General features: G+C 44.3%; 1 protein-coding gene across 5 annotated transcripts in view; it reads left to right on the forward strand.

Annotated features, from left to right (window-relative positions):
* The window catches only part of ADA2 (adenosine deaminase 2), a 65,838-nt gene that overhangs the window by 45,155 nt on the left and 1,554 nt on the right, over positions 1–19,129 (forward strand). For all 5 annotated transcript variants that reach the window (XM_069762917.1, XM_069762914.1, XM_069762913.1 and 2 more), the window contains 6 exons: positions 6,759–7,063; positions 7,202–7,427; positions 16,999–17,209; positions 17,295–17,422; positions 17,636–17,726; positions 17,820–17,928. In XM_069762917.1, the coding sequence (XP_069619018.1) occupies positions 6,772–7,063; positions 7,202–7,427; positions 16,999–17,209; positions 17,295–17,422; positions 17,636–17,726; positions 17,820–17,928 (1,057 nt within the window). In that variant the 5' untranslated portion in view covers positions 6,759–6,771. The remainder of the gene's footprint in view (positions 1–6,758; positions 7,064–7,201; positions 7,428–16,998; positions 17,210–17,294; positions 17,423–17,635; positions 17,727–17,819; positions 17,929–19,129) is intronic.

A 19,129-nucleotide genomic window follows, 5' to 3' on the forward strand; every position in this document is an offset into this window, starting at 1 on the left:
TTACTATTGATCAACAACTATGTTCTCAATCAACCCAAAAGACTCATAAATATCAAAGCTTAATATTTTTGGAAGTTGCAGTGTTTTTTTTTTTTTGGATTTGGCTATCTTAGGAGGATATCTGTTGTGCAGGTAACTATTACTGTGCAGAATTATTAGGCAACTTAATAAAAACCAAATATATTCCCATCTCACTTGTTTATTTTCACCAGGTAAACCAATATAACTGCACAAAATTTAGAAATAAACATTTCTGAGATGCAAAAACAAAACCCCCCAAAATTAGTGCCCAATATAGCCCCCTTTCTTTCTGATGACACTCAGCAGCCTCCATCCATAGATTCTGTCAGTTGCTTGATCTGTTTACGATGAACATTGCGTGCAGCGGCCACCACAGCCTCCAGACACTGCTCCGAGAGGTGGACTGTTCTCCCTTCCTGTAGTTCTCACATTTTATGAGGGACCACAGGTTCTCTATGGGGTTCAGATCAGGTGAACAAGTGGCCATGTCATTATTTTTTCATCTTTGAGACCTTTACTGGCCAGCCACGCTGTGGAGTAGTTGGAGGCATCTGATGGAGCATTGTCCTGCATGAGAATCATGTTTTTCTTGAACGATACTGACTTCTTCCTGTACCACTGCTTGAAGTTGTCTTCCAGAAACTGGCAGTAGGTCTGGGAGTTGAGCTTCACTCCATCCTCAACCCGAAAAGGTCCCACAAGTTCATCTTTGATGATACCAGCCAGGGCCGGACTGGGACTAAAATTCAGCCCTGGCATTTGAAGTTACACAGGCCCACTTGTCACATGGTGACTGTATAATATCTTTGTACAGTTGTAGGCAGGGGCTGTTTTAGGCAAAGTGGGGCCCTAGGCAAAGTTAGAAATGGGGCCCCAAATGCGAACATATTGCACATCACACAAAAGCATTTCGGTTGTATTTACATGCGCTGATCTCAGGCCGCTAAATGAGTTTGATCGACAATACTGAAGTTGTTCAATGCTTGTTTCCTGGCCCCTTTCCACCAGCTGAGGAATGATGATGGGACACAACAATCACTAATAGATCACTAACAGATCACCATACAGTATCATGTTATCAGCAGCACATCTCCAGTTTCCACCGGTGATATGCTGCTGAGAACAATGATTTTTGTTCCAGCAAAAACATTTTGAATATGCAGCATTTTACTTGTTTAGTAAAATACACCCCATAGTCCTCCATATATTATAATGTGCACCACAGTCCTCCATACAGTATAATACACTGCTCAGTCCTCCATATAGCATAATTCACTCCTCATAGTGCTCCATATAGTATAATGCACCGCCATAGTCATCCATGTAGTACAATTCACTTCCCATAGTATAATGCACCCCATAGTTCTTCATATAGTATAACATATTCCCCATAGTCCTCAATACAGTATAATGCAGCCCACATATAGTATAATGCAGCCACCACCCTACAGAATATAATGCAGCAACCCAAGAGTATAATGCAGCCAACCCAGAGTATAATGCAGCCAGCTCATAGAATATAATGCAGCCCCCCTCATAGTTTAATGCAGCACCCTCATAGAGTATGATGCAATCACCGCTCAAAGAATATAAATATTATACAGCCCCCCCCCATAGAATATAATGTAGCCCTGAATAGAATAGAATACGCCCACCTCCCCACAGAATATAATGCAGCCCCATCAAAGAGTATGGTGCAATCATCCCTCATAAAATCTAATACAGCCCCCCATGGAATATAATACAGCCCACTTCCCCATAATATATAATGTAGCCCCCATAGAATATAATGCAGCCCCCCATAGTATATAACACACCTCCCCCATAGAATATAATATACCCCCATAGTATATAACACAGCCTACCCCATAGAATATAATATACCCCCACAATAGTAAATAACACAGCCACATAGTATATAACATGGCCTCCCCCAAAGAATATAATATACCCCCACAGTATATAGCAAAGCCCGCATAGTATATAGCACAACCCGCATAGTATATAGCACAACCGCATAGCAGATAACACAGCCCACATAGTATATAGCAAAGCCTGCATAGTCTATAGCACAACCCGCATAGTACATAGCACAACCCGCAGAGTAACATAGTAACATAGTTAGTAAGGCCGAAAAAAGACATTTGTCCATCCAGTTCAGCCTATATTCCATCATAATAAATCCCCAGATCTACGTCCTTCTACAGAACCTAATTGTATGATACAATATTGTTCTGCTCCAGGAAGACATCCAGGCCTCTCTTGAACCCCTCGACTGAGTTCGCCATCACCACCTCCTCAGGCAAGCAATTCCAGATTCTCACTGCCCTAACAGTAAAGAATCCTCTTCTATGTTGGTGGAAAAACCTTCTCTCCTCCAGACGCAAAGAATGCCCCCTTGTGCCCGTCACCTTCTTTGGTATAAACAGATCCTCAGCGAGATATTTGTATTGTCCCCTTATATACTTATACATGGTTATTAGATCGCCCCTCAGTCGTCTTTTTTCTAGACTAAATAATCCTAATTTCGCTAATCTATCTGGGTATTGTAGTTCTCCCATCCCCTTTATTAATTTTGTTGCCCTCCTTTGTACTCTCTCTAGTTCCATTATATCCTTCCTGAGCACCGGTGCCCAAAACTGGACACAGTACTCCATGTGCGGTCTAACTAGGGATTTGTACAGAGGCAGTATAATGCTCTCATCATGTGTATCCAGACCTCTTTTAATGCACCCCATGATCCTGTTTGCCTTGGCAGCTGCTGCCTGGCACTGGCTGCTCCAGGTAAGTTTATCATTAACTAGGATCCCCAAGTCCTTCTCCCTGTCAGATTTACCCAGTGGTTTCCCATTCATTGTGTAATGGTGACATTGATTCCTTCTTCCCATGTGTATAACCTTACTTTTATCATTGTTAAACCTCATCTGCCACCTTTCAGCCCAAGTTTCCAACTTATCCAGATCCATCTGTAGCAGAATACTATCTTCTCTTGTATTAACTGCTTTACATAGTTTTGTATCATCTGCAAATATCGATATTTTACTGTGTAAACCTTCTACCAGATCATTAATGAATATGTTGAAGAGAACAGGTCCCAATACTGACCCCTGCGGTACCCCACTGGTCACAGCGACCCAGTTAGATACTATACCATTTATAACCACCCTCTGCTTTCTATCACTAAGCCAGTTACTAACCCATTTACACACAATTTCCCCCAGACCAAGCATTCTCATTTTGTGTACCAACCTCTTGTGCGGCACGGTATCAAACGCTTTGGAAAAATCGAGATATACCACGTCCAATGACTCACCGTGGTCCAGCCTATAGCTTACCTCTTCATAAAAACTGATTAGATTGGTTTGACAGGAGCGATTTCTCATAAACCCATGCTGATATGGAGTTAAACAGTTATTCTCATTGAGATAATCCAGAATAACATCCCTCAGAAACCCTTCAAATATTTTACCAACAATAGAGGTTAGACTTACTGGCCTATAATTTCCAGGTTCACTTTTAGAGCCCTTTTTGAATATTGGCACCACATTTGCTATGCGCCAATCCTGCGGAACAGACCCTGTCTCTATAGAGTCCCTAAAAATAAGAAATAATGGTTTATCTATTACATTACTTAGTTCTCTTAGTACTCGTGGGTGTATGCCATCCGGACCCGGAGATTTATCTATTTTAATCTTATTTAGCCGGTTTCGCACCTCTTCTTGGGTTAGATTGGTGACCCTTAATATAGGGTTTTCATTGTTTCTTGGGATTTCACCTAGCATTTCATTTTCCACCGTGAATACCGTGGAGAAGAAGGTGTTTAATATGTTAGCTTTTTCCTCGTCATCTACAACCATTCTTTCCTCACTATTTTTTAAGGGGCCTACATTTTCAGTTTTTATTCTTTTACTATTGATATAGTTGAAGCACAGTTTGGGATTAGTTTTACTCTCCTTAGCAATGTGCTTCTCTGTTTCCTTTTTGGCAGCTTTAATTAGTTTTTTAGATAAAGTATTTTTCTCCCTATAGTTTTTTAGAGCTTCAATGGTGCCATCCTGCTTTAGTAGTGCAAATGCTTTCTTTTTACTGTTAATTGCCTGTCTTACTTCTTTGTTTAGCCACATTGGGTTTTTCCTATTTCTAGTCCTTTTATTCCCACAAGGTATAAACCGCTTACACTGCCTATTTAGGATGTTCTTAAACATTTCCCATTTATTATCTGTATTATTAGTTCTGAGGATATTGTCCCAGTCTACCAGATTAAGGGCATCTCTAAGCTGGTCAAACTTTGCCTTCCTAAAGTTCAGTGTTTTTGTGACTCCCTGACAAGTCCCCCTAGTGAAAGACAGGTGAAACTGTACAATATTGTGGTCGCTATTTCCTAGATGCCCGACCACCTGCAGATTTGTTATTCTGTCAGGTCTATTAGATAGTATTAGGTCTAAAAGTGCTGCTCCTCTAGTTGGATTCTGCACCAATTGTGAAAGATAATTTTTCTTGGTCTACACTTCTGACAGGTGAAATTTAATTCTTCTTCTGGTCGATCTGTGAACATGTAGCACATGCTGCAGCTCACCATGTAGGTTGTCACATCTGCCATGTTGCTCCTAGATCCTGCTGACTTGCTGTGTGTTTTCCTTCTTGTGTAATCTACTCAGCCAAGCTCTCATGCAATAATGTCCTACAGGCAAAAATTTGCGCGCCGTAAGGCGCGCGGTTTGGTGATTCTTTCCAAGCAGCTGGTCCCGGCTGTACCCAACGATCTTCTAGCTTAGGGAGACTCTTCGCTTTCCCAGAAGGCACCTGGAATATGCAAATTAGCCTCCTCAAGCTTGAATCCCTGGTTTACATAGCACAACCCACATAGCATATAGCAGAACCCGCATAGCAGATAACACAGCCCACGTAGTAGAATACAGCACAGCCCACACAGTAGTATACCGCACAGCCCACATAGTAGTATACAGCACAGCCCACGTAGCAGTATACAGCACAGCCCACATAGCAGTATACAGCACAGCCCACGTAGTAGTATACAGCACAGCCCACATAGTAGTATATAGCATAGCCCACACAGTAGTATATAGCACAGCCAACACAGTAGTATACAGCACTGCCCACACAGTAGTATACAGCACTGCCCACACAGTAGTATACAGCACAGCCCACAGTAGTATACAGCACAGCCCACATTGTAGTATATAGCACAGCCCACATAGTAGTATACAGCACAGCCCTCACAGTAGTAAACAGCACAACCCGCATCTCTCCTCCCCCGAGAATGGCCCCACAGTCCAGTAAAAAAAACAAAAAAACACACTCCTCACCGCTCCTCGTGCCCGTGTTGCTCCCTGCTCCTGTCTCGGCGGCTGCCGCTGCATTGCCTGGAACACAGTGAGTGCGCACCCACCAGCAGTGTCAGAGGCAGAGCGGGAAATGATGGGAGAGGGAGCGTCAGCAGACGCTCTCTCCTCCATCATTGCATTCAACTGTACCGGAGTCATAGACTGGTTGGGGGGGGTGAGTCGGCGCTCAGTGGCCCACTACTGGCACTGGCCCTTCTGGCATTTGCCAGAACGGCCCGATGGCCAGTCCGGCCCTGATACCACCCCATACCAGTACCCCACCTCCACCTTGCTGGTGTCTGAGTCGGAGTGGAGCTCTCTGCCCTTTACTGATCCGGCCTCCGGCCCATCCATCTGGCCCATCAAGAGTCACTCTCATCTCATCAGTCCATAAAACCTTTGAAAAGTCAGTCTTAAGATGTTTCTTGGCCCAGTCTTGACGTTTTATCTTCTGTTTCTTGTTCACAGGTGGTCGTTTTTCAGCCTTCCTTACCTTGGCCATGTCCCTGAGTATCGCACACCTTGTGCTTTTTGTTACTCCAGTAACGTTACAGCTCTGAAAAATGGCAAAACTGGTGACAAATGGCATCTTGGCACCTTCACGCTTGATTTTCCTCAATTCATGGGCAGTTATTTTGCACCTTTTTTGCCCAACACGCTTCTTGCGACCCTGTTGGCTATTTGCCATGAAATGCTTGATTGTTCGGTGATCACGCTTCAAAAGTTTGGCAATTTCAAGACTGCTGCATCCCTCTGCAAGACATCTCACAATTTTGGACTTTTCAGAGCCCGTCAAATCTCTCTTCTGACCCATTTTGGCACATGAAAGGAAGTTGCCTAGTAATTAAGCACACCTAATATAGGGTGTTGATGTCATTAGACAACACCCCTCCTCATTACAGATGCACATCACCTGATTTACATAATTTGTAGTTGGCTCTCAAGCCTGAACAGCTTGGAGTAGGAAAACATGTATAAAAGTATCATGTGATCAAAATACAAACATGCCGAATAATTCTGCACGCATTGTAATAAAAGATCTACAATCTATTACTCCGTTATCAGCCATTACTGGGGGGGTTGACTGCAGTACAGATAGTTACAATCTATTACTCTCTGTTATCAGCCATTACTCTCCCGACCCTTCCTACATGAGCTTGGTAGACCGTGTTCTCTATTAGCAGTGTAACAGACGTGGTTCCGGACCCCTTCGGGCCCCTCACCATGTGCCCGGCCCAGTCTCACGTACACTAGACGGTGGGATGGATTCCTGACCATCGGGTTCGGCCCCCGATGATGTGACGTCGGTGGGGCCCTGTGGCGGTGGGCGAGCAGACTATGGCGGGCTGTCTGTTTATATAACGCACCTGTTCTTTCTCCTCGTCTCTGCAGTTGTGACATAGAGATGTTTCTGTCTTGGATCCTCCTCCTCTCCTTGCTGCGCCATGGCCGCTGTTTGCCTCTCTTGGAGGAGAGGGATGCTCTTCTGGAGCAGGAGGATGCCCGCAGAGTCGGCGGCGACATCGTCCTGGACGAGAGAGAAGTTCAGGCCAATAAAAACCTGATGGCGATAAAGGAGGCAGAAATGACTCAAGCCCTAAAAAGCGGCATCTTCCCTCCCAGCATGCATTTCTTCAATGCCCGGGGGCACATCCAGCAGAGCAAAGTGTTCAGTATTCTCCGAGAGATGCCCAAAGGTGAGCAGTGGCGTTATATGTGGTGTCTGGTATTTGTAGCGGCAGTACCGGGCACAACCATGCAGTAGTGAGGCGCTGTGCTGCTATCACATGGCGGCTGCTGATCTGGTGCATTTCCCCTTATTCTGCCACCCACAGGGGGCGCTCTGCACTTACACGACTTTGCCATCTTGAGTGTGGATTGGTTGGTGAGAAACGCCTCGTATCTGCCGGACTGTTACATCTGCTTCACCAGCACCGGAGACGTCAGATTCATGTTCTCCAAGCCGGCGCCGGTGGGGAAGCAGCTGCCCGGCTGCTCCGGGTGGGTCCTGCTCGAGGCCTACAGAAAGAAGCTGGGAGACGTGACGGAGTTCGATAGTAGGTCAGTGATGGGGAATCATGGTGGTCGTGACTGCACGTATATGGGGGATGGGGAATTATGGGGGTGGTCTGTTATGATCCGGTGACCTTGGAGCTGCATGAGAACTTTCACTGGAGAAAGTGGCCACTATACTGACCGCAACCCTGAACTTAACACCGCAACTAGAAGTAGCCGTGGAGAGTACCTAACACACCTAGACACCTCGTCACAGCCGGAGGACTAAATACCCCTAAAGATGGAAATCGGAATACTATCTTGCCTCAGAGAAAATCCCCAAAGGATAGACAGCCCCCCACAAATATTGGCGGTGAATCGGAGAGGAAAAAACATACACAGGCAGAAAAAACAGGATTTAGCACAGGAGGCCCCTCTAGCTAGATAGGACAGGATAGGACAGAGTTCTGTGCGGTCAGTATTAAAACCCTTCAAAAAATCCACAGCAGGATATACAAAAAACTTCCTACATCTACTAAAAGATGTAGGAGCGTAAATCTGCAACTCCAGTGAATCCTACAAACAGAGCAGGAATAAATTGAAACAAGCACACAACAGTGTGCCACAGATACAAAAACAAAACACTTATCTTTGCTGAAATTGGCAGCTAAGCAGGTGAGGCCAGGCAGAGAACCAATACTTCCAAAGAAACATTGACAACTGGCCAGGGCTAAAGGATGCAGCACACCTAAATATCCCAGTCAGAATTGTAATTATCCGATACACCTGGCCAGGACTGCGAGTCAGAGACAACTGCATTCCCACCAACAACCACTGGAGGGAACCCAAGAGCAGAATTCACAACAGTGGTCACAGGACGGTCCAACCATAGATCGCCCGCTGCAGGGTCTCACCATTCACTTCTATGGGAGTCACAAAAACATCTGAGCTCATGGAGGAAAATGCAGCGGGTATATGGGGCAGTGCTGCAGGTATATGGCAGCAGTGCAGTGGATATATGGGGGCATTGTGGCGGGTATATGGGGCAGTGCTGCAGGTATATGGGGCAGTGCGGAGGGTAAACGAGGCAGTGCGGCGAGTTTATGGGGGCAGTGCAGTGGATATATGGGGGCAGTGCGACGGGTATATGTGGTGATGCAGCGGGTATATGGGGGCAGTGCGGCGGGTATATGGGGGTAGTGCGGTGGATATGAGGGCAAGTGCGGCATGATATGTGGTGACGCAGCGGGTATATGGAGACCTACTGTCTCCTTCCCCATAATCCTGTAGAATGTAAGCCCGCAAGGGCAGGGTCCTCGTCCTTCTATATCAGTCTGTCCTTGTTAGTTTGCTTACTGTTAGTGATATCTGTAACTTGTATGTAACCCCTTCTCATGTAAAGCACCATGGAATTAATGGTGCTATAGAAATAAATAATAATAATGGAGGCAGTGCTGCAGGTATATGGGATGGTGCAGCGGGTACATGTGGTGGTGCTGTAGGTATGTTGGGCAGTGCAGCGGGGACATGCGATAGTGCTGCATGTATATGGGATGGTGCAGCATGTACATGTGGCAGTGCTCCAGGTATAGGGATGGTGCAGTGGGTACATGCGGCATTGCTGCAGGTATATGGTACGTGCAGTGGGTACATGCAGCAGTGCTGCAGGTATATGGTACGTGCAGTGGGTACATGCGGCATTGCTGTAGGTACAGTGGGTGCGGAAAGTATTCAGAGCCCTTTAAATTTTTCACTCTTTGCTTCATTGCAGCCATTTGATAAATTCAAAAAAGTTCATTTTTTTCTTACTGTACACTCTGCACCCCATCTTGACAGAAAAAAACAGAAATATAGAAATTATTGCAAATTAAAAAGAAAAACTAAAATATCGCATCGTCAGACACTCATATTTAAGTCCCATGCTGTCCATTTCCTTGTGATCTTCCTTAAGATGGTTCTACTCCTTCATTGGAGTCCAGCTGTGTGTAATTAAACTGATAGGACTTGATTTGGGAAGGCGCACACCTGTCTATATAAGACCTCACAGCTCACAGTGCATGTCAGACCAAATGAGAATCATGAGGTCAAAGGAACCGGCCAAGGAGCTTAGAGACAGAATTGTGGCACGGCACAGATCTGGCCAAGGTTACAGCAGAACTTCTGCAGTACTCAAGGTTCCTAAGAGCACAGTGGCCTCCATAATCCTTAAATGGAAGAAGTTTGGGACCAACAGAAGTCTTCCTAGACCTGGCCGTCCAGCCAAACTGAGCAATCGTGGGAGAAGAGCCTTGGTGAGAGAGGTAAAGAAGAACCCAAGATCACTGTTGCTGAGCTCCAGAGATGCAGTAGGGAGATGGGAGAAAGTTCCACAAAGTCAACTATCACTGCAGCCCTCCACCAGTCAGGCCTTTATGGCAGAGTGGCCCGACGGAAGCCTCTCCTCAGTGCAAGACATATGAAAGCCCGCACAGAGTTTGCTAAAAAACACATGAAGGACTCCCAGACTATGAGAAATAAGATTATCTGGTCTGATGAAGTGAAGATAGACCTTTTTGGTGATAGTTCTAAGTGGTATGTGTGGAGAAAACCAGGCACTGCTCATCACCTGCCCAATACAATCCCAACAGTGAAACATGGTGGAGGCAGCATCATGCTATGGGGGTGTTTTTCAGCTGAAGGGACAGGATGACAGGTTGTCATTAAAGGAAACATGTATGCGGCCAAGTACAAAGATATCCTGCATGAAAACCTCTTCCAGAGTGCTCTGGACCTCAGACTTGGCCAAAGGTTCACCTTCCAACAAGACAACGATCCTAAGTACACAGCTAAAATAACAAAGGAGTTGCTTCAGAACAACTCTGTGACCATTCTTGACCGGCCCAGCCAGAGGCCTGACCTAAACCCAATGGAGCATCTCTGGAGAGACCTGAAAATGGCGTCCACCAACGTTCACCATCCAACCTGACGGAACTGGAGAGGATCTGCAAGGAAGAATGGCCGAGGATCCTCAAATCCAGGGGTGGAAAACTTGTTGCATCATTCCCAAGAAGACTACACAAGAAGGAAAACACACAGCAAGTCAGCAGGATCTAGGAGCAACATGGCAGATGTGACAACCTACATGGTGAGCTGCAGCATGTGCTACATGTTCACAGATCGACCAGAAGAAGAATCCAATTTCACCTGTCAGAAGTGTAGACTAGTGGCTCTTTTAGAAGAAAAGGTGCGGGTTCTGGAAGAAAGAATAGCAAGTTTGAAACTCATCAAAAAGAATGAAGACTTCCTAGACAGTACAGAAGCATCTCTACTGGTCACAGAAGGTGAAAAAAGTGTCAGAGAACTTCCAAAAACAGATGAGTGGAAGCATGTGACCAAAAGAAGCAAGAAGACCATGGAGAAATCACCAACCACACAACTGAAGAACCGATATCAAATCTTTGTAGAGGATGAAGATGGCACACCTAAGGATGAAGCAATATCAGCAAGCAAAAAAGAAAAGGGCACACAGCAACAAGTGACAGCAAAAAGTACACCCAAGAAGCAACGAAGAGTGGTGGTGGTGGGAGACTCACTACTGAGAGGCACAGAAGCAGCCATCTGCAGACCGGACATAACCGCAAGAGAAGTATGCTGCCTTCCAGGTGCAATGATCAAGGATGTGACCGATAGGATACCAAAGCTCTTCAGCTCCAAGGACGTCCACCCATTTCTTCTGATACATGTTGGCACCAATGACACGGCAAGGAAGGACCTACCGACAATCTGCAAAGACTTTGAAGAGTTGGGGAAGAAAGTAAAGGAACTGGATGCACAGGTAGTTTTTTCTTCTATCCTTCCAGTAGACGGGCATGGCACCAGGAGATGGAACAGGATCCTTGATGCAAACAACTGGCTAAGACGATGGTGCAGACAACAAGGATTCGGATTCCTGGACCACGGTGTGAATTACTTGTACGATGGACTCCTCGCCAGAGACGGACTACACCTCAACAAACCTGGGAAACACACATTCGCCAGAAGACTCGCTACACTCATCAGGAGGGCGTTAAACTAGAAGAAGAGGGGACGGGAAGAAAAACATTAGACTCGAACAAAGAAGAGCCAGGAAAACATACTCAGAAGGGAGGTAAGAACATTTCTAAAACAATCCACAGCGAGGAGATTGGAACAAAACAAAATCCTCTAAACTGCATGCTCGCAAACGCCAGAAGCCTGACAAACAAGATGGAAGAACTAGAAGCAGAAATATCTACAGGTAACTTTGACATAGTGGGAATAAGCGAGACATGGTTAGATGAAAGCTATGACTGGGCAGTTAACTTACAGGGTTACAGTCTGTTTAGAAAGGATCGTAAAAATTGGAGAGGAGGAGGGGTTTGTCTCTATGTAAAGTCTTATCTAAAGTCCACTTTAAGGGAGGATATTAGCGAAGGGAATGAGGATGTCGAGTCCATATGGGTCGAAATTCATGGAGGGAAAAATGGTAACAAAATTCTCATTGGGGTCTGTTACAAACCCCCAAATATAACAGAAATCATGGAAAGTCTACTTCTAAAGCAGATAGATGAAGCTGCAACCCATAATGAGGTCCTGGTTATGGGGGACTTTAACTACCCGGATATTAACTGGGAAACAGAAACCTGTGAAACCCATAAAGGCAACAGGTTTCTGCTAATAACCAAGAAAAATTATCTTTCACAATTGGTGCAGAATCCAACCAGAGGAGCAGCACTTTTAGACCTAATACTATCTAATAGACCTGACAGAATAACAAATCTGCAGGTGGTCGGGCATCTAGGAAATAGCGACCACAATATTGTGCAGTTTCACCTGTCTTTCACTAGGGGGACTTGTCAGGGAGTCACAAAAACACTGAACTTTAGGAAGGCAAAGTTTGACCAGCTTAGAGATGCCCTTAATCTGGTAGACTGGGACAATATCCTCGGAAATAAGAATACAGATAATAAATGGGAAATGTTTAAGAACATCCTAAATAGGCAGTGTAAGCGGTTTATACCTTGTGGGAATAAAAGGACTAGAAATAGGAAAAACCCAATGTGGCTAAACAAAGAAGTAAGACAGGCAATTAACAGTAAAAAGAAAGCATTTGCACTACTAAAGCAGGATGGCACCATTGAAGCTCTAAAAAACTATATGGAGAAAAATACTTTATCTAAAAAACTAATTAAAGCTGCCAAAAAGGAAACAGAGAAGCACATTGCTAAGGAGAGTAAAACTAATCCCAAACTGTTCTTCAACTATATCAATAGTAAAAGAATAAAAACTGAAAATGTAGGCACCTTAAAAAATAGTGCGGAAAGAATGGTTGTAGATGACGAGGAAAAAGCTAACATATTAAACACCTTCTTCTCCACGGTATTCACGGTGGAAAATGAAATGCTAGGTGAAATTCCAAGAAACAATGAAAACCCTATATTAAGGGTCACCAATCTAACCCAAGAAGAGGTGCGAAACCGGCTAAATAAGATTAAAATAGATAAATCTCCGGGTCCAGATGGCATACACCCACGAGTACTAAGAGAACTAAGTAATGTAATAGATAAACCATTATTTCTTATTTTTAGGGACTCTATAGCGACGGGGTCTGTTCCGCAGGACTGGCGCATAGCAAATGTGGTGCCAATATTCAAAAAGGGCTCTAAAAGTGAACCTGGAAATTATAGGCCAGTAAGTCTAACCTCTATTGTTGGCAAAATATTTGAAGGGTTTCTGAGGGATGTTATTCTGGATTATCTCAATGAGAATAACTGTTTAACTCCATATCAGCATGGGTTTATGAGAAATCGCTCCTGTCAAACCAATCTAATCAGTTTTTATGAAGAGGTAAGCTATAGGCTGGACCACGGTGAGTCATTGGACGTGGTATATCTCGATTTTTCCAAAGCGTTTGATACCGTGCCACACAAGAGGTTGGTACACAAAATGAGAATGCTTGGTCTGGGGGAAAATGTGTGTAAATGGGTTAGTAACTGGCTTAGTGATAGAAAGCAGAGGGTGGTTATAAATGGTATAGTCTCTAACTGGGTCGCTGTGACCAGTGGGGTACCGCAGGGGTCAGTATTGGGACCTGTTCTCTTCAACATATTCATTAATGATCTGGTAGAAGGTTTACACAGTAAAATATCGATATTTGCAGATGATACAAAACTATGTAAAGCAGTTAATACAAGAGAAGATAGTATTCTGCTACAGATGGATCTGGATAGGTTGGAAACTTGGGCTGAAAGGTGGCAGATGAGGTTTAACAATGATAAATGTAAGGTTATACACATGGGAAGAAGGAATCAATGTCACCATTACACACTGAATGGGAAACCACTGGGTAAATCTGACAGGGAGAAGGACTTGGGGATCCTAGTTAATGATAAACTTACCTGGAGCAGCCAGTGCCAGGCAGCAGCTGCCAAGGCAAACAGGATCATGGGGTGCATTAAGAGAGGTCTGGATACACATGATGAGAGCATTATACTGCCTCTGTACAAATCCCTAGTTAGACCGAACATGGAGTACTGTGTCCAGTTTTGGGCACCGGTGCTCAGGAAGGATATAATGGAACTAGAGAGAGTACAAAGGAGGGCAACAAAATTAATAAAGGGGATGGGAGAACTACAATACCCAGATAGATTAGCGAAATTAGGATTATTTAGTCTAGAAAAAAGACGACTGAGGGGGGATCTAATAACCATGTATAAGTATATAAGGGGACAATACAAATATCTCGCTGAGGATCTGTTTATACCAAGGAAGGTGACGGGCACAAGGGGGCATTCTTTGCGTCTGGAGGAGACAAGGTTTTTCCACTAACATAGAAGAGGATTCTTTACTGTTAGGGCAGTGAGAATCTGGAATTGCTTGCCTGAGGAGGTGGTGATGGCGAACTCAGTCGAGGGGTTCAAGAGAGGCCTGGATGTCTTCCTGGAGCAGAACAATATTGTATCATACAATTATTAGGTTCTGTAGAAGGACGTAGATCTGGGGATTTATTATGATGGAATATAGGCTGAACTGGATGGACAAATGTCTTTTTTCGGCCTTACTAACTATGTTACTATGTATGTTACTATGTTAATCATGGCTGTACGAGCTCAAAAGGGGCTTCTCCTCAATACTGAGCAAAGGGTCTGAAGACTTATGACCATGGGATATTTCAGTTTTTCTTTTCTAATAAATTCGCAAAAATTTCTACGTTTCTGTTTTTTTTTCCAGTCAAGATGGGGAGCAGAGTGAACATTAATGAGAAAAATGAACTTTACTGAATTTACCAAATGGCTGCAATGAAACAAAGAGTGAAAAATGTAAAGGGATCTGAATACTTTCCGTACCAACTGTATATGCGGCGTACATTCAGTGGGTACATGGGGCGCACATCGGCGATGCTGCAGGTACAGGAGCTTCTCACAAACTTAGAATATCATCAAAAAGTTAATTTATTTCAGTTCTTCAATACAAAAAGTAAAACTCATATTCTATAGAGTCATTACCCACAGATTGATCTATTTCCCGTGTTTATTTCTGTTAATGTTGATGATTATGGCTTACAACCAATGAAAACTCGAAAGTCATTATCTCAGTAAGTTGTAATAGTTAACAAAAAACTCCTGTAAAGGCTTCCTAAGCGTTTATAAAGGTCCCTTAGTCTGTTTCAGTAGCTCCACAATCATGGGGAAGACTGCTGACCTGACAGATGTCCAGAAGGCAGTCAATGACACACTCCACGAGGAGGGGAAGCCACCAAAGGTCATTACTAAAGAAGCCATTCAAAAATTTTGGGGAGATTCACAAGGAGTGGACTGCTGCTGGAGTCATTGCTTCAAGAGCCATCACACAGAGGTGTCCAGGACATGGGCTACAAGTGTTACATTCCTTGTGCCGGCCACTCATGACCAATAGACAACGCCAGAAGCGTCTTACCTGGGCCAAGGAGAAAAATAACCAGACTGTTGTCAGTGGTCCAAGGTGTTGTTTTCAGATGAAAGTAAATTTTGCATTTCATTTGGAAATCCAGGTCCAGAGTCTGGAGGAGGAGTGGGGAGGCCACAATCCAAGCTGCTGGAGGTCTAGTCTGAAGTCTCCACAATCAGTGATGGTTTGGGGGCCATGTCATCTGCTGGTGTAGGTCCACTGTGTTTTATCAAGACCAAAGTCAGCGCAGCCGTCTACCAGGACATTGTAGAGCACTTCATGCTTCCCTCTGCCGACAAGCTTTCTGGAGATGGAAATGTTATTCTCCAGCATTCTTGGCCCCTGCCCACACTGCCAAAAGTACCAATACCTGGTGTAAAAACAACAGTATCACTGGGCTTGATTGGCAGCAAACTCGCCTGACCTTAACCCCATAGAGAATCTTTGGAGTATTGTCAAGAGGAAGATGAGACACCAGACCCAACAATGCAGATGAGCTGAAGGCTGCTATCAAAGCAACCTGGGCTTCCATAACCCCTCAGCAGTCCACAGGCTGATCGCCTCCATGCCACGCTGCATTGATGCAGTAATTGATGCAAAAGGAGCCCTACCAATTATTGAGTGCATTTACTGAACACACATTTCAGTAGGAAAACATTTCAGATTTTACAATCATTTTTCCAGCTGGTGTTATAAAGTATTCTAATTAACTAAGATAATGAGTTTTGGGTTTTCATTGGCTGTAAGCCATAATCATTAACAGAAATAAACACGTGAAATAGAGCACTCTGTGTGTAATGACTCTATAGAATATATGAGTTTCACTTTTTGTATTGAAGAACTGAAATAAATGAACTTTTTGTTGATATTCTAATTTTGTGAGAAGCACTTGTATATGGTGCGTACATACAGCGGTACTGCAGCTATATGGGGTGTACATGTGGCGGTGCTGCAGGTATATGGTGCGTACATGCAGCAGTGCTGCAGGCAGATGGGGTGCACACATGCGACAGTGCTGCAGGTATATGGGGTGCACATGCGGTGGTGCTGCAGGTATATGGGGTGCACATGCGGCGGTACTGCAGGTATATGTGGTGCACACATGCGACAGTGCTGCAGGCATATGTGGTGCACATGCGGTGGTGCTGCAGGTATATGGGGTGCACATGCGGTGGTGCTGCAGGTATATTGGGTGCACATGCGGCGGTGCTGCAGGTATATGTGGTGCACATGTGGTGGTGCTGCAGGTATGTGGTGCACATGCGGTGGTGCTGCAGGTATGTGGTGCACATGCGGTGGTGCTGCAGGTATGTGGTGCACATGCGGCGGTACTGTAGGTATATGTGGTGCACACATGCGACAGTGCTGCAGGTATATGTGGTGCACATGCGGTGGTGCTGCAGGTATGTGGTGCACATGCAGTGGTGCTGCAGGTATATTGGGTGCACATGCGGCGGTGCTGCAGGTATATGTGGTGCACATGTGGTGGTGCTGCAGGTATGTGGTGCACATGCGGTGGTGCTGCAGGTATGTGGTGCACATGCGGTGGTGCTGCAGGTATGTGGTGCACATGCGGCGGTACTGTAGGTATATGTGGTGCACACATGCGACAGTGCTGCAGGTATATGTGGTGCACATGCGGTGGTGCTGCAGGTATATTGGGTGCACATGCGGCGGTGCTCAGGTTTCTGTACATTTCTCTCTTTTTCTCCAGCCTGATACGTAACCTGACGTTGCTGACCGACTCTCCGGAGCAGGATTACCCCACCCAGGACATAGTATGGCGCAGGTTTGAAGGGGCTTTCATTGCTGCCTCCGGCCTCATCCTTTACGCCCCGGTCTTTAAGGAATATACCTATGAGGGTCTGAAAGAGCTTTATCACGACCAGATCCAGTACGTGGAGCTGCGGACGATGCTCGCCCCGGTGGGTTCAGCGCAGCGCGTTGCCTCAGTCCATGGCTTTAGGATAAGGTTTCAGGCCTAACACTTTTGTGCTGTTCCCCCCCCAGGTTTACGAGCTGGACGGTACGACTCATGATCGCACCTGGTCAGTGGCGACTTACAGAGACGTCGTCAACCGGTTCAAAGAGGACCACCCGGACTTCTTAGGAGTGAAGATCATTTACACCGTGCACAGGTAGTCTCCCGTTTAGTCCTGCACTTGCAGCCATATATTGCTGAGTTCATCCTGAGCCTACTAGTTCATGTACAGGATCTATGTCTACACAGATGGGGTTCTGTAGAAAGCGGCTGATCGCCCCAGTGGGGCAGCCGATTATCTAGGTGTTCGCCCCTATAGTGAGAATCCATCACAGCGGTCTTAGTGGTATACTGTGCCCTCTCCCTCCAGACATGAAGAACTCCCGGCGGTGAAGGAGGCCGTGCATTTTGCGATGCAGCTGATGTCGCAGTTCCCCGACACCATGGCTGGCTTTGATTTGGTAAGAAATATGATGGTGAGCACAGACGGGTGGATGCGCAGACCCGGGGGCATCGCTTCGCGGCAGTGACCCCCAATTCTTTCCCTTTATAAGGTTGGCCAAGAAGATGCCGGACACTCGCTGTACCAGCTGCGAGAAGCCCTCACCATCCCCCGCAAGATGGGGGTCACCCTGCCGTTCTTCTTCCATGCTGGAGAGACTAGTAAGTAAGTGAGGTGATGGCATTGTGAGGGCCGACATCCGTCCTGGCTGTCCGCTCTGGAAGTGGAAGAGTTAAATAAAATTCTTAATCCATTAATGAAAAAAAGGGGTGTGGTATAATCAAAGAGTGCGGGGCACAGCAGAGTACCGCCTAAATACTGTCATAAAGTATCAAAATAATACCGCCATATAATGGTAAAAAAGGATTACTGAACCGGGGAAAAATAATACCGCGACATAATGGTAAAAAAGGATTACTGAACTGTGCAAAAATATTACCGCGACATAATGGTCAAATAAGATATATATATATATATATATATATATATATATATATATATATATAGTGCAAAAATTATACCACTATACAGTTGTCAAATAAGATAAATATATGGTACAAAAATAATACTACTATATTGTGGTCATATGAGATACATATACAGTGCAAAACTAGTACTGCTATATAATGATCAAATAAGATATAGATATACAGTGCAAAAATAATACCACCATATAATGCTGGAAAAGGATTACTAAACCGTGCAAAAATACCACCACACAGTGGTTATATATACTGTGCATGTGTATATATATATATATATATATATATATATATATATATATATATATATATATATATATATATATATATATATATATATATATATATTGCAGAAATTGTATTTTACCGCTACACAGTTGTCAAATAGGATAAATATGCAGTGCAAAAATAATACCGCCATACAGTGGTCGAATAAGATACATATGCAGTGCAAAAATAATACCGCCATACAGTGGATAAATAAGATATATATATACACTGAAAACATTATACTGCCATACAGTGGTCAAATAAGATTACTACACAGTGCAAAAGTAATACCGCCATGAAGTGGCCAAATAAGATACATATAGAGTGTAAAAATAATACTGCCATACAGTGGTCAAATAAGATTACTACACAGTCAAAAAATATTACCACTATCCAGTCGTCATATAAGATACATATACAGTACAAAAATTATACCGCCAAACAGTGGATAAATAAGATATATACAATGCAAACGCTATACTGCTATGCAGTGGTCAAATAAGATACATATACATGCAAAAATAATACTGTCATACAGTAGTCATATAAGATTACTATATAGTCAAAAAATAATACAGCCATACAGAGGAAAAAAAATTACTATACAGTT

The sequence above is a fragment of the Ranitomeya imitator genome, chromosome 4 (genome assembly GCF_032444005.1).
Source record: "Ranitomeya imitator isolate aRanImi1 chromosome 4, aRanImi1.pri, whole genome shotgun sequence".
NCBI lineage: Eukaryota > Metazoa > Chordata > Amphibia > Anura > Dendrobatidae > Ranitomeya > Ranitomeya imitator.